Source organism: Aspergillus terreus, genomic scaffold (assembly GCF_000149615.1).
Source record: "Aspergillus terreus NIH2624 scaffold_7 genomic scaffold, whole genome shotgun sequence".
Lineage (NCBI taxonomy): Eukaryota > Fungi > Ascomycota > Eurotiomycetes > Eurotiales > Aspergillaceae > Aspergillus > Aspergillus terreus.
Window position 1 is genome coordinate 1,057,037 of NT_165930.1, and position 15,346 is coordinate 1,072,382.

Here is a 15,346-nt window from a genome sequence, read left to right on the forward strand (position 1 = left end):
CGGCTGTTGACTGGCTGTGGAGAGGAATAACCTACTCCGTAGGTATGTACTCTGGATGTGCCTGGTGTCTACAGTACAAGTCACTCCGGTAAGGTCCGAAGGACCCTATCAAGGTACCTCCAGGTACGTTCCTGGACACAACCCTAAGGTGGGTAGTCAGGTACTCCGAGGTACCACAGGAAGGTGTTCTGTAGTTACAATAGGTTCTGGTTAGTAATTCCGAGGCTGGATTGGCCAGTCAACAGACGGCGTTAGTAATGTGGAAATCGCGTAGTGGAGCCGGTGGACTATCACTGGCATGTCTCTGAGAGACCTCGGAACTGTCCACAAAATGCCTGGACCATGCGACGAGATACCTTACACACGAAAGAGGTCTCGATGTCTATGATCGATCAGACAGACCAGTCGACGTGGCAGGATCCATGGAATGGCCATTGCCACCGCGATGCGTAATCAATGGCCTGATATCTCCATCAGTAATCAGTATCATCATCATCCCCAGAAATGAAGACAATGCGGAGAAAACGAATCGGAAGAAGTCTCTCTGCTGAGTCAACAAATCGGTCCAGAACGGGCATAATCCCTCGCTGCTGATTGGGTTCATCCCTTGGTCTTCCTGCTTCTTCCTCCTTCGATCTCCCCATCTATCTCCATCTTCCTCTCCTCCTTCTTCTCCTCTTCTTCCTCTCTCCCTCCGTATCAATTCATCCTCTTCTCCCTCATCTTCCTTGTATCATAGTCGTACTTCACCATGGCGTCCGCTGCGAGATCTGCCTCCCGCGCTTTCCTGCGCTCCACCCCCTCGGTCCGTCCGGCTGTACGCAGCGCTCGCTTTGCCCTGCCCACTCAGGCCTTCCGCGCCTCTGCTCGTCGCGGCTATGCCTCCGAGGCTGGTGAATCCAAGTCCTCCTCCAACACCCTTCTCTGGGCTGGTCTGGCCGCCGTCGGTGGTGCTGGCGCCTTCTTCTACCTGAACGGCGGCGACTCCGTCTCCTCCCAGAACTTCGTCCCCTCCAAGGCCGACTACCAGAAGGTGTACGACGAGATTGCCCGCAAGCTCGCCGACGAGACCGACTATGATGACGGAAGCTATGGTCCCGTAAGTCGTCTTCTTCCCTGGTTCATCAGTCCGTTCATTGGCCGCTAACCCGCTCTTCTCCCTTTTAGGTGCTCGTTCGTCTCGCCTGGCACGCCAGTGGCACCTACGATAAGGAGACCGGCACCGGTGGAAGCAACGGTGCCACCATGAGATTCGCCCCCGAGTCGGACCACGGCGCCAACGCTGGTCTCAAGCACGCCCGGGACTTCCTCGAGCCCATCAAAGCCAAGTTCCCCTGGATCTCATACTCTGACCTCTGGACCCTGGCCGGTGCTTGCGCCATTCAGGAGCTGGGTGGTCCCGCCATCCCCTGGCGCCCTGGCCGTCAGGACAAGGATGTCGCCGCCTGCACGCCGGATGGCCGCCTCCCCGACGCCTCCAAGGACCAGCGCCACATCCGCGACGTCTTCTACCGCATGGGCTTCAATGACCAGGAGATCGTGGCTCTGATCGGTGCCCACGCCCTCGGCCGCGCCCACCCCGACCGCTCCGGCTTCGACGGCCCCTGGGACTTCAGCCCGACCGTCTTCACCAACGAGTTCTTCCGCCTGCTCGTCGACGAGAAGTGGCAGAACCGCAAGTGGAACGGCCCCACGCAGTTCACCGACAAGACCACCAAGTCCCTGATGATGCTGCCCACCGACATCGCCCTGACCAAGGACAAGGAGTTCAAGAAGCACGTTGAGCGCTACGCCAAGGACAACGATGCCTTCTTCAAGGACTTCGCCGACGTCTATGTCAAGCTCCTTGAGCTCGGCGTGCCCTTCACCAGCGAGGAGCGCTTCGTGTTCAAGACCTCGGAGTAGACGGATGGATGGGGTTGAGTTTTGCCAGTCATTTGTATTTTCCATTTGTTTTGATATCCTAGATGGTTAGCTTCTGTGGCCTGATACAGTGGAGGGGAGACAGGACTTAGACTCAGGTCAATGCATTATTGGATAATTGCTTGATTCATGTGGCTAGAAACATGGTTTGTAGAAGTGTAAGGTATGGAGTAACGTTTTCCACAATCGAGCCGCGCCTACAACCGAGCCGCGCCCTTTCCACCAAAACTCCTACTTCCTAAATTCAACGCGTCTTTTCTCATCACCACAATTTAATATGCATCTTTCTAAAGAATCGCGCATTCAGATGGCTATTTCAGCTTATCAGAAAGGCCAGGTTAAATCAATTAAACGCGCTGTGGCCCTTTTTGCTGTCCCCGAAAGCACTGTACGCGACCGGCTTCATGGTGCTAAATCACGGTCGGAAACACGCGCCAATGGTCATAAACTGACCGAATTCGAAGAGGAATTACTTCTAAAGCGATTATTAGATGCAGATACGCGAGGATTTCCAATTCGACCCGAATTTCTACGTGGAATGGCCCAGGTTTTACTTCGCAGTCGTTTACAAGACCCTACCGCAGCTATCGGAACTAACTGGCCTTATAACTTTGTTAAACGCCATCCTCAGCTCCGTACGCGATATACAAGGCGTATTACCTATCAGCGCGCAAAGCAGGAAGATCCAAAGGTTATAGGCCCGTGGTTTGAGACCGTACGAGCGACTATTCAAGAACACGGCATACATGAAGACGATATCTGGAATTTCGACGAAACTGGCTTTGCAATGGGAGTCTGCTCTACTTCAAAAGTGATTACTGCAGTAGAGCGAAGCGAGCGACCGCGCAGAGTTATTCAGGGCAATCGTGAATGGGTTACAATCATCGAAACAATCGGGTCAAGAGGCGTATATCTACCGCCAGTCATTATATTAAAGGCAAGCGTTCAACAGGCTGCCTGGTTCCAAGAACCTAAGCTGCCTCGCGACTGGTGGATTTCTACTAGTCAGAATGGCTGGACGACTGATGAAATAGGCCTTCTCTGGCTGAAAAATGTCTTTGAACCGCTTTCTAAGCGCTATATGACTGGTGCAAAGCGCTTGCTTATTCTTGACGGCCATAGTAGTCATTTGACTGCTGAATTCGATGATTTCTGCAAGCAGAATGCAATAATATGTCTCTGCATGCCTGCCCATACTTCACATCTTCTTCAACCGCTTGATGTGGGCGTTTTTGGCCCGCTTAAAGAGGCGTACGGAAAGCTCCTTGAAGACCTTATGGCTGCTGGCAACAACCATATTGATAAAGAAGACTTCCTATCGCTATATCCGGACGCCCACAAGCAAATCTTTACTTCGGCCAATATCTGCAGCGGCTTTAGAGGAGCAGGGCTTAAGCCGCTTGATCCAGAGCATGTTCTTTCCAAGCTTACCTTTCAACTGCGTACGCCTACACCACCACTAGTTGAAGGCTCAGTTTCCTCTGCTTTTCAGACTCCGCAGAATACTCGCCAGCTGAATCGAAAGGTTCGAAGCCTGCAGAATAGCCTTAATAGAAAGCGGCAGCTTTCTAGCAGTCCTATTGCGCATATTCAACATCTGGAGAAAGCAGCGCAAATGGCGATGCAAACTACCCTTCTTTTGCAGCAAGAAATTAGGGCTATACGCGCTGAAAATGGACGACAACGTCAAAAAAAAGCAAGAAGACGTGCTGAGATAGGTAATGACCGCCTTCTTAATGTGCAGGAAGGTGAAAATCGCGTTCAGCAGCTTGATACGCAGCTTAATGAGCAGCCTGCGGAATCTACTCTAGCGCCTCGTCGACGAGCTCCGCAGCGCTGTAGTGGGTGTGGAACAATCGGACATACAATTCGAAATTGCCCTAGTAGATGGCTATAATTTCATGTATTTAGTTAGTTAGATTTAATGGCGTTGGTGGTTGAAAAGCCTTAGGAAATAGGAGTTTTGGTGGAAAGGGCGCGGCTCGGTTGTAGGCGCGGCTCGATTGTGGAAAACGTTAGTAGTCCGAGAAGCTTGAGTGGCGGCGGTAGAGATCCGGACGGCAAAGTCTCCACCAATGCGCCTCACCACCGTCGCATTCATGCCCTTTCAACTTTTCATTCCCTGCGACATCTAGACCAACCACCCGTCGCATAGTCGCATACACAGCGACACCGAAATAAGAGAATGGCACCCCTCCACGACTACTACCAAATCCTCAACCTCCCCTTCGCCTCCACAAGCAGCGGCTTCACCAAACAGCAACTCAAACTCGCCTACCACAAGGCCCTGCTAAAACACCACCCCGACAAGGCCGACAAAGCCTCGACCGTGACACCGACTACCGACCCTTCCTCAACGAGAGCAACCGCCCTTCCGTCCGACTCTCCCCTCCACCCACAGCCAGACGCCCCGCGACCCGTCTACACAATCGACCAGATCACCACCGCCTACAAAACCCTCTCGGACCCGCACCTCCGCGCCGACTACGACCGCGCCTTACGGCTCGACCGGTCGACGGCCGCCGCGCGCGAGAAAACCGCCACGGTCTTCCACACGGGGCTGGAGGTCGTGGATTTGGAGGATCTGGAATGCGACGAGGACGCCGCCTGCTGGTATCGCGGGTGTCGGTGCGGCGACGCACGCGGGTTTTGTGTCGAGGAGAGTGATCTTGAGCGGGAGGCGGAGCATGGCGAGATTGTGGTTGGGTGTCGCGGGTGCAGTTTGTGGATGAAGGTTTTGTTTGCTGTTGCGGAGGATACGTGATGTCCTCTGAAGTATGAGGAGTGGCTCTTTGGACGCCGGATTGTGTATTCAGCAGTCTTGGTGTCCGCGACTCGCATGCATGCGTGTGGTGGTCCTGAACGCTGGACATGACAATGCTGTGTTGTGCTCTGCGGCGGTTACGACGTTCGTGGCAGGGTTGGTCTGGAGGACAGCCCAGATTATGCAGATAGTCTCATGCGAATGGCTGATGCTGCGAGGCAAGTGAATGGTCTTGTGCGGTGCGGCTTGTCGTGATGTTGTTGTTTAATGATGTTGATGAACTCGACGATTATATAGACTAGAAGATACCAATGATAGATCGATTCAAAGCTATAGGCTGGTTTATCACGACTCTTGTACCTGTCTTGTAGGCACCATCATTCGGCTGAAGAGCTGTACAAAATTCCACCACTATACATCAGCACAATCCGTGATGGATGTTCCACATCAGGCAATGTACCTGATATAGCACAGCACAAAGATATATATTTCCCACACAACAACAAAAAAGTAGCAAATTATTAAATAACTCCACCAAAACATTCAGCTCATCTAATTCCAAGGTACATTAATGACTTCATTCAGATAAACATTGGTTTGTCAAGGATAAGGAAGGATAACTAGTCGTGGTGCGGGGGTTGATGACATATACGGAAGCTCCAACCACCGCCATCGCGACTGTCCTTCAGCTTCTTTCCCCTTCCTTCTTTCATTCCTCATCCCACCCGCCGCCACAATGACAAAAACAGTCCACATCACCTCCAAGGAGCAATTCAGCTCCCTGCTGACCTCCTCCACCTTTGTCGTGGCCGACTGTGAGCTCCCTACACTGCTTGCCCGCATCAACGCGAGCCCCTCGTGCACCACTAACAACCCCTCCAGTCTACGCAGATTGGTGTGGACCATGCAAAGCCATCGCTCCGGTCTACGAGCAGCTGTCCGAGCAGCTCTCCCGCAAGAACGCCATCACCTTTACCAAGATCAACGTTGACACACAGAAGGACCTCGCCGCCGCTCACGGCATCACCGCGTATGCCCCTCCACCACAAACCATCCTACAACAAACATTAACATCTCCCTTAGGATGCCCACCTTCATGGTCTTCCAGCGCGGCCGCGTCATCTCCACCATCCGCGGCGCCAACCCGCAACAACTTTCCGAAGCCGTCCGCAAGCTCGCCGCAGAAGCCAGCAAAGCCGACAGCGCGGGTGAATCCTCCAGCGGTAGCACTGGCGCCAGCGGCGCATACTGGGTCGGCGCAGCGACGCCCAAAAACTACAGCGACATCACAGACCAGTACGACCCGAAGGGCCTGGAGCTGCTGAACCGGGCCAGCGAGTGCGGCACGGCCAAGACGCTCTTCGAGGGGGCCAAACCGTCCGCGCTGGATGGCAAGGGCAAGGGCAAGGCCGGCGGCGGCGCGGTGGACTGGGTCGAGAGCGACACGGACGAGCAGCTGATGCTGTTCATCCCGTTCCAGTCGACGCTGAAGGTGCACTCGCTGCATATCACGTCGTTGCCGCCGGCGGATGACGAGGACGTCGACGAGGACGAGCGGCCCATGCGCCCCAAGACGTTGCAGCTGTACACGAATCGGTCGCATGTGCTGGGCTTTGACGAGGCGGAGGATATCCCCGCCGTGCAGACGGTGACCATCCAGCCTGAGGATTGGGATCCGAAGACCGGGACGGCAAAGGTGGACCTTCGGTTTGTCAAGTTTCAGAGCGTCATGTCGCTGGTGATTTTCTTTGTCGATGGCGACGGCGACAGCGATAAGTTGCGCGTGGATCGCATTCGCATCTTCGGCGAGGCGGGCGAGAAGCGCGAGATGGGGAAGCTGGAGAAGATTGGTGACGAGCCTGGCGAGTAAATGGGTTGTTGGGTCGATATCATACATAGCGAGTGTCCGCGGAGTCTACGGTAGAACTACGAGGCGAACGAAGACAAGAACATTGTAAAGTGTTTCATTTTTACTATGAGGATACTGTGATAGAGCCAAGCCCTCTATTTTGATAGTAGTGTCCGATCCCAAACCAAATGGCCTCATCCTAGAAGAGTTCAAGAAAGACCAGTAAAGTAAGAACCGGCGTGCAATTCCATTCTTCTGTGACGCAACTGACACCTGGAACACATCACGGGAAATAGTCCGAAAACCTGATGTGTAGGCAACACGGGTGAATAGTAGTTGCGTCGCCGCACGAAGAAAGGAAAGAAGAAAAATTCCAAAAATTTTGCTGGCCGTGGGAGGCTTTATAGTGGGCGATCGCGACGGGAGGGAGCTACATTTTTTCCGCTTAGCGACAGCCTGATTATGTCAGCACCCACGTCTTTTCATCTGCAAAAAATTCTCTCTTCTTCTTTCTCATCAATATCGGCTGATGATGAGACAATTGGATGTATAATATGATAGGAAGAGACTGAGTTCCCTCTGGGAGTTGTGATCTCAACTTTACCATCCACTGAGGCCGTTCGTTATCTTTGTTTCTTTTCTTTTTTCGCACTTAGTCGTGTTATCATGATGGTCCCTATCAGACAGACTCAAGATTGAGATGAGCTGATGAGGTGATGAGTGCCCTATCTGTTATCATTGTTATTTGGTGGCATCAGCGGAAGGCTCGGAACGATAGTGTCCGCAATAATAATGAAACCGTAGAGGCAGAGACAGCGTGGCTGGGTGCCTCGTATAGACGCTCTGCGCATCGGTACCTGAGCGAGCGAGGTTGTTTCAATCTGAGTCGAATCCCACCCAGAACCACGGATTGCAACCAGCACGATCTGTCGGATGTCGTAATGCCGCTATCTGCTCTGTTGATCATGCCATCACAGCTCCCCCACGGCGGCGGTGGCATCATCCGACGCAATCCGGCGATATGTAGATACCCCCAGAACCCAGGACAGGAACCACGGTTCGTCGCCCGCATTCTGATATTATCGGTGAGCGGGTAAAGTCGCGACCTGCATGTGCGAGTCGCCCAGACCTGTCCTGTCAGGTCCAGCATGTCTCCCCCGCAAGATGCTAAGAATCCTGTCGCCAAAGAGGAAAAGCTTGAGCGCGGCCCCCTGTTGGATTTTGGGTTGGGTGTGACTGCGCCGTCGTGTTCAGCCCGTGGGGGACGCCCACGGATTGGGTCCCTCGTCCTCCCCCGGGTGGTTGGGATCGGGTCGACTTGTGTGATTTGATTCCCACTGCGACCCAGGGAAACCTTGCCCGCGCTGAACGATGCTTTTGGACTTCGGTATGACGATGAAAAGGGAAAAGAAAAAGAAAAAGTCGCGCGTAGATCTTCCCACAGCTCGCACCGCTGCTGCCATCTTATCTCGTCTTGCTCTCCACTCATTCGCCCACGAGGGTTCCTAGAGGCTCCCACTGAGGTTTGGATGCATCCACCGCGTTGCGCGATTTCGTATCGACGCAGGCCTGGGGATGGGATGGGATGGAATGGGACCCGGACGTCGATCGCTGCACGAACGGGACAGGACGAGGCGACAGGACAGTCAAGATACTCCGTAGTTACCTACTCCGTAGCGACGGGCGGCCTTGGTGGATTTCCCCATGCAGCAATTGCAGCTATCGTCACATTGGAGACGGGCGGCGGACCCACGAGTCGAGTGCGCGCCGCGGCGGTTGGAGACTAGGAAGAAAAGGACTCACCGTGAGAGCTGCCGCTATCTGCAGGTAGCTTGCGACGGAAAAGTGTGGAGAGACAATCCTGGCCAGATAGAGTTGGGTTGACTCCAGGTGCCGGAATTCGACCGGAGGCATGGAACATGAGGATGAAGCTGTTATCGCTGGGCCAGCGATGTCGGCGTGCTCCATCTGTGTTGGGATTGGAGCTGTGTAAGACGGGGAGTTGGATACTGGGTGTTGGATGCAACTCTGGACGGACAATGGATGTGGCGTTCACCAAGGCAAACCGCTATCTGACAAGCTGGGCGTGTCGGACCATACACACTCCGTATAGAGGAAGATTGTGAATCCTTTGGACAGTTCTCCGCATTAAGCTGGACGTCGGTAGTCGCAGGAGCCGTCGATGCCTAGTGGCAGGTCTAGCTCATCCATGGAAGGCATGGGTGGATGGGTTAGGGTTAGGATGGCCAGGAGGATGTCTTCCGCAAGAGGAAAATCGGAGAGCATCCGAAACCTTCGTATCGATGGAGTATAAACGCGCCCGATAAGAGTTGGCGTGCCCCGGGGGACCTTGGACGACGCACCCAAGATCGTCGATGGATCCCACGTTCTTGACTTTATCCAACGAGATAGTGTACTACCTACAGGCAGAGTCGTAATAGTTGGAATAGTTCTGTGGTGGCTCACAATTTCCCCAGTTCTTCGTCTCCAAGCGGGCCGGATAACCCACCCTCTCCCCCCCCCAAGAGAGTAAGACTCGGAGACGCCAGCCAACCATACTCGCAGTCGACTCGTCCAGGTAGTTGATCCATCCGTGCCGTCCACTAGAAGCTCGACTAGTGCACTAGACTAGATTCGACTAGGCAAGTCCATGGCTGGTCCTCCCGTGCCAGCACGTGTAAACACCGCACCTACAACGAGCTGCTGTCGGCCCTCCAACCTAGGTTGGTTCCTGTCGTGGTGATCGTGATCGACCTAGTGCTCGTTCCCTCCCCTCGTCCGAATGCGCGTGGGCGCCAGGAACACAAAGTCAATTCCCCGCCGTCTGGCTCTTCTGCCGGTCACCATTCGCCCACAAATGCCGGCGCACCCATCGGCACTACTACTAGGTACTTTACACACCTCTTAGGCAGTGAGCCACTTGGGATGTAGTATGTTAGTGTTAGTCCTGTAGGGTGGTGTGATTGGACCCAGCCAGACGACCAACTGGGCACTATCCCCGGGGCTTATCTCGATCAGGCAAAAGCACACCATCTCGCCCATTCGGGAAGGATTTGTTCTCCAGGATTGACATGTTGCCGGGTGCGATCAGCAAACCCGTCCAACGCAGGTCTGTGGTCGATTCCACCCGGAAATCAGTCTGAGAGGGTGCTGATTGGGGCCCAGCTTGGATGGTGATGGACTTCCGAGGACGTCTGCATGTGGACACGGTGGTCTCCCTCGCTGGTAGGATAGTTACCTCGTAGTATCAACTTAATGGTATCGTACCTAGGTACACCGTATGGTACAGTATGTACGGCGAGTACCGGAGTACCGTACCTTACTGGTCCCCGCAAAACGCCATCCATGAACCAAGAGGTGAGGTAGTAACCCGGTCGGGAACCGGACTCTATCCACGTCCGCCCGGTCAGTCCATGGCGGGTCTTGGCGAGGAGTGGGCTGGGGACCTTTACGGCGACCAACACCAGCTCACTAGTCAAGTAAGTACGGAGTACGTACATACTTGGTAGTAGTGGATAGGTAGGTAGGAGATATGGCATGGTTTGGTACGAGACCGTGCGGTGGCCTCTCCAGACGAGAAAGTTTGGTACAGATCCGAGTTGGCCCATATTGTCCCCTCTCTCTCCATTGTTGACTGGAGCAGAATTAGGCGACGGGAATCCAGCCGGGCCAACCGAACAACCCCGTTGTTCTTTCCATGGCGTGGTTCTGGTTCATCTATGGGCGAAACATCCTTTGATACTACGGGTTGATAGTGTCTCGGAGAATTATCAACGCTACGAAAATGATTCTATTGGAATAGTCGCCACCCTAGTACTAGCCCCATGTCACTAATGCCCCCCGTGTCAGATGGAAGACGCATCGAAGGTTCTTCGCTCGCTATGGTGCGGTGCGCTGCTCCATCGGCGTGGGATGCTCCTCGTCCGGATATTAGGGTCTCCGATGGAGCCCTCCAGCATGAGGCCGGATCTCAACGGATGATTGGTGGACTCACGACCGCGTCGTCTGTTTCAGATGGTGCGCCTGTCACCCTCCTCCGACAAGGGCGGACCGTCCGTCTGGAATAGTGGTGCGACTAGTGGCGGGCATGCCCTAAACTAGCCGCGGCCTCGTCGGGTCGGGTCCTCCACTTCATTTATTACCGCGTCCTCTCTGTAACGATAACCAGCTTGGCATGATGAGACAACGGAGATTGGGGCAGAAGCCATTATCCCCTTCCAGCATAGAGTCGTGCTGGTGGCAGACACTATGAAAGCTAATTTTCCAAGACATGGCGCGGTGGTGTTGTTTGCCTCTGCTCATTATTTGGGCATCTCCTAATGCGGCAATCCTGTGTCCGACACTCCGCTCATACTACTATGATAGTACTTCTGGATCAACATCAGCTACCTACCTAGGTACTTAGGTAGAACCTTAGGTCCATGACAGTACATACCATCACGTATCCATAGAACCACTGCAGAAAACCGTTGCGTGATGCACTGGTTCTCTGGTAATTAATTCGGATCCGCTGGCGGTGGGTGCATCGAGTAACCCCGTCAGGTAGAATACACTCATTCGATGGCGTGTTTCGTGCTTGATATCATATCGACCCCTCCATCCGGACGAAAGTGCAAGCATCGGATATTGACAGGAACCCAATCCCACCGCCACCACGCTGATTCGTCGGGGAATGAACCGCAGGTGTTGGATGGTTATTCCCGCACTCTCGCACAGACAGACGATTTTTCTTGCCTGCCGCGGCTGGGCGGATCAAATCTCCATTTGCACCCACTGCTGCTCTTTCAACCAACAGGATTCACCACGGTGACGAGCATGATGGACGGCTCTCTCGGACGCTGTCCCGTGGGCATGGACCATCGCCATCCAGAACGGTCGGTCGTCCTTCCGTGAGACAACGGTCGCGACTATCAATTCTTAGTCGTCTCTCACCGGCAGTCAGAGAATCATGATGTGCGCCGGCCGTTGGTGGAGTTCATCGCGATGGACCTGTCATCTACGGAGTAGCTCACTGGCTCTGAGCTCTCTCAGAGGAGTTACCGTCACCGATCATTGCTGCATTGGTGGTGGGTTACTGGAGTTAGTCTAGCCTCTACCTGTCAAATTGATCGACAGCCGTTAGGACGCTGCCTTGCCATCTATCGGTTTGATTATGATTGCTCTCTACAGAGTAAGTTTGCCGTCTATGTGTCTGGCCTTTCGTTCGCCTGTGAATGTGCTCTTGCCTCGGTTCGCGCCTGATTTCTCGCGGTTTCGCTTCCTTGGTCACTTCTGTCGTCTGTGCGACAACGGTCTGCGGTGGCGCATCCTTTGTGGCAAGGGCCGGACAGATTGCGGGCAAATCCCTCGCTCGAGTCGTAGCGAACGAGGCCCAGAGGTACCTTGGTTAGGTAGCATCCTAGCATCCATCTGATCCTGATCCCCCGGGCTCCCGGCGCGACATTGCGATGAACAAGGGACCCTCCCTCTACCTTCGCCGGCGTTTGCGATGGAGACTCGACGTGGAGTCGCCTCCTCGACGCGGCCAGACCTCCGCTGTTCTAACGGTGCTTCGTTCGTTTCTCGAAGCTCGGCGGCTTCCATGCATAGATTAACCCCCCTGGAGATTTAACCCGACACGGTAAAATGTCCTCGACGGATGGGTCCGTTGTCCGCGACCATTGCGGCGGTCGTTTGCTGCGTTGGGAAGGACTCGCGTCTTAAGAGAGATGATATAGGCCTCCCTATCCCTATCCCTCTCCCTACCTAGTCTAGACTCCAGGTCGACACCAGAGGTCCGGGCCGGAAGCTTCGAGGGAAATGATAGAAGGGCGCTGGCGGAACCAGAGACCGGCGTTTCTATCTTTAGGGCGGTGGCCCGCCTTATTTCATTTCGTCTCGCGCGGTCTGGATTACGGCTCGCCGAAGATTGATTCTGCCTATAGGGTAATGTCGCATAATGCAGAATCATAAATCGGGTGCAACTGGGGTCAGAGACACTCCCGGCGAGTCATGAGTCCCGGTGGTGAGACCCATGCCCCAGTGCGTCGCTTCATTGATCTGGGTTTGCGTTACACCACCGAATGGGACGGGAGAATTTTGTCCCAGTCCTCATTTGCTCGGAGGGTGTCGGATCTGACAGCTCTGCTTTGCCTCCCTTGCGTGACGGATGACTTGCCGAGCCACCGCGAGGTCCGTTCACATATGAGCTCTACGGAGTATCTACAGAGCAGGTATTGGGTTTGGGTTTGGGTGAGCAAAGAGAGACTGGGAGAGACATGGTTTGTCAAGATACACCGCTGCAGCTCTACGTAAGTGTACGCCGTAGATCGAGTGACGCCTCCCGCTGCGGTGAGAGCAAACGCCATCCGTGTAACCACCATCCAGACAACTCCGACCTGCACCTCCTCGACCGTGGTCGCTTCTTTGTCCACCATAAGTCCTAGCTACCTAGGCACGCCGTATTTAACCAGCACATACCCCAGGATCCCTCCGCACCGCGCCAACAAAGAACAGAACCCCGAAAGCTTAAACCGGGGACGATATGACCCAGATACCTAGGTATCATCGCAAGGAGCTCCTTGCCTCATTCGGCGGACGTCAGACTGCGTCCCGTCGCGATCGGGCGGCCGGGCGGCCGTGACAGCTGCCCGCGGTGTAACCCAGGGCAGGACGCAAGGGCTGACACCTGCAGGCTGAGACTAGCGAGACGCGCGCTGCTGTTGTTCTTGCTCCCTCCGCATTTGTTCCTGCAGTAGACCGAGAGCCCGGCCCCAGACAATCATGGTTCTGAAATGATCGGTCCAACGGTCGGTGAACAGGTCAAAAGGCTAGGTCGGTGGCGGGCCTGCGCCCATTTCAGGCGGCAGGCGATCCGGCCGTTTTTTTGGTTCGTATGCGATCTCACCTTGATCTATCTATACCCGTATGTCCTACCTGTATGTCTTGTGTATGGAATGGGGACAGTGCGAGTATGAGGCCGGCGGTTAATAAAGTTAGTTGGATGGTGTCTGCCTAGGTTTGTCGGCTTGAATGCACCGGCGACGGGGGAGGAAATCATATGAAAGACGACCGCATCTCATATGAACTGCATGGATGGATTGGCGATGAAGGATTGGAGGTGCAGGTCGGCTGCATGGACCGGCGGGTGACATCGCAATGCTCTCTCAAATGGGTTGACTGCCTACTACTAACTATAGAGGATATGTACCTTGCCTAATGGGGGTTTACCTAGGTAGTTCCTTGGTACCCAACTGCTGCGTACTCCATACATCGCTGTCCTGGGGCCTGCAAGGTACCAGCAGCGATGCAGCCATGCATCTGGCACCATGCCACCATGCCGGTGGGCCTGTGGACGTTTCATAAATGGGCATAGATAATGATCTCTACTCGGCTCATGGCTCTTCCAGACTTAGGATAGTCATGATATTCGAGTGATTGACAGACCGGCCACTTCCTTCACAGGATCCGGTGCTGATCTTACTGTAAGAAACAGAGAAATTCCTTCTTGGGACTTCCCCCAATGGCGGGAAGCGCCTGCGGGGCCGACTAGCTTAGCCGGCAAAGTCAATCCTGGTGATTGGCGGTCTATCGTGTTGTACTTGTAGCTTTTCACTTACATACCTAGGTACATAGTAATCGGTAGGTGTCTGTAGGTATCCAGCATAGAATGGTAGAGTAAATGAGAGGCTGTATAGACTTGCATTTATCCATGTTGGATGACACTTGATCCAGGATAAAACGAGATACATAGACAGCATTTGCCGCTTCGCGGTTGGCCCCACATCCAATTTACCCAGAGGGGGAGGTGACTGGCTCGGCGGGTGCAGGCTCAGGTTCCATTCTCCATGTCCGTGGGACTGGCCAGATAAGCCCCCGGTGGTGACGGAGAGGGCCGCCCTCATGATGGATGGAGGGCCGTAGCATCGAAGGAAGGAAGGACTAAGGCGACCAGCCTACGTATCATCACTCAGATCACCCCATCCGACCAGGCCGACACTCCCATAGGCAGAATGCATGGAACGGGGATGCTACGCGCGCGCCAGTAATATGGATTGGAGGTCTGGGAGTTGGTGTGGTAGGTGTGGCAGAGTGCGTGTGTGACAGCGTGTCTGGGCAATCACAATGCGGGCGCTATTTTCGGAGGCCAACTGACCCTGTGGCGATTTCTCAACCCAATCAGCTGGACGGATGTGAGAGATGAGAGCTGAATGTCTTGCGGATATTGACTAGGTAGGTATACTTGATGGGATGTTGGAGAGGAATCCCAGAGGAATCTCAATCTACCATATCGACATGAGTACTCTGTAGACTACGGAGTCGGAGTACGGGAGTAAACTAGACCTAAGACCTCCTACTCATACCCAAGCTAGATCCTCCGAAGACTTCCATGGTATGAATACCGGTATGGACAGGTACGATAGTACGGCTAGCACCAGCGAAAGCGAGAAAGAAATGGGGCGGGACCACTCGTGCTCATGCGCCCCCACCGGCTTACGCCTTTTTTGGGTTCCGCGGCCGAGGATGGTCGTCGTCAACTGGAGGGTGGGGACTGGGGGTCTCAATCTTGTGAACTGACAAATCGTCCTATTTTTGGTCAGGACGGAGTATTGGAGAGATAAAACAATAGATGCAGGAAAACGCAGAAAAGATATAGATACAGATATACAGAGACATATATGAATATAAAATATAAAATAAATTATAAATACCAAATCCAAGAGGATTAAATATACTACCGAAGACTGAAGAATAGACATAGCGTAGGTACGAAGTACAGGTACAGTAAATGATAATCGGTGGCCAACTGCCAATCGTCTGCGCTGGATGGG

The 15,346-nt window shown here is 54.0% G+C and overlaps 5 protein-coding genes across 5 annotated transcripts; 3 read left to right on the forward strand and 2 right to left on the reverse strand.

The window, feature by feature from the left end:
* Positions 1-751: 751 nt before the first annotated feature.
* ATEG_05303 (peroxidase) lies at positions 752-1,905 on the forward strand (the record flags this gene model as incomplete). The annotated part of the gene is made up of 2 exons (XM_001214481.1): positions 752-1,099; positions 1,168-1,905. The coding sequence occupies 2 exons, from the start codon at positions 752-754 to the stop codon at positions 1,903-1,905; spliced, it is 1,086 nt and encodes a 361-aa protein (XP_001214481.1).
* A 2,203-nt stretch (positions 1,906-4,108) lies between these two features.
* Positions 4,109-4,687, forward strand: ATEG_05304 (uncharacterized protein; the record flags this gene model as incomplete). The annotated part of the gene is made up of 1 exon (XM_001214482.1): positions 4,109-4,687. One exon carries the CDS (start codon positions 4,109-4,111, stop codon positions 4,685-4,687), a length of 579 nt encoding a protein of 192 aa, XP_001214482.1.
* Positions 4,688-5,423: 736 nt separating this feature from the next.
* ATEG_05305 (thioredoxin-like protein 1) lies at positions 5,424-6,557 on the forward strand (the record flags this gene model as incomplete). Its single annotated transcript, XM_001214483.1, has 3 exons — positions 5,424-5,502; positions 5,579-5,717; positions 5,771-6,557. 3 exons carry the CDS (start codon positions 5,424-5,426, stop codon positions 6,555-6,557), a joined length of 1,005 nt encoding a protein of 334 aa, XP_001214483.1.
* Positions 6,558-9,670: 3,113 nt separating this feature from the next.
* Positions 9,671-10,144, reverse strand: ATEG_05306 (uncharacterized protein; the record flags this gene model as incomplete). Its single annotated transcript, XM_001214484.1, has 2 exons — positions 9,671-9,924; positions 10,039-10,144. 2 exons carry the CDS (start codon positions 10,142-10,144, stop codon positions 9,671-9,673), a joined length of 360 nt encoding a protein of 119 aa, XP_001214484.1.
* A 3,601-nt stretch (positions 10,145-13,745) lies between these two features.
* Positions 13,746-14,419, reverse strand: ATEG_05307 (uncharacterized protein; the record flags this gene model as incomplete). The annotated part of the gene is made up of 3 exons (XM_001214485.1): positions 13,746-13,863; positions 13,999-14,051; positions 14,135-14,419. The coding sequence occupies 3 exons, from the start codon at positions 14,417-14,419 to the stop codon at positions 13,746-13,748; spliced, it is 456 nt and encodes a 151-aa protein (XP_001214485.1).
* Positions 14,420-15,346: the final 927 nt, after the last annotated feature.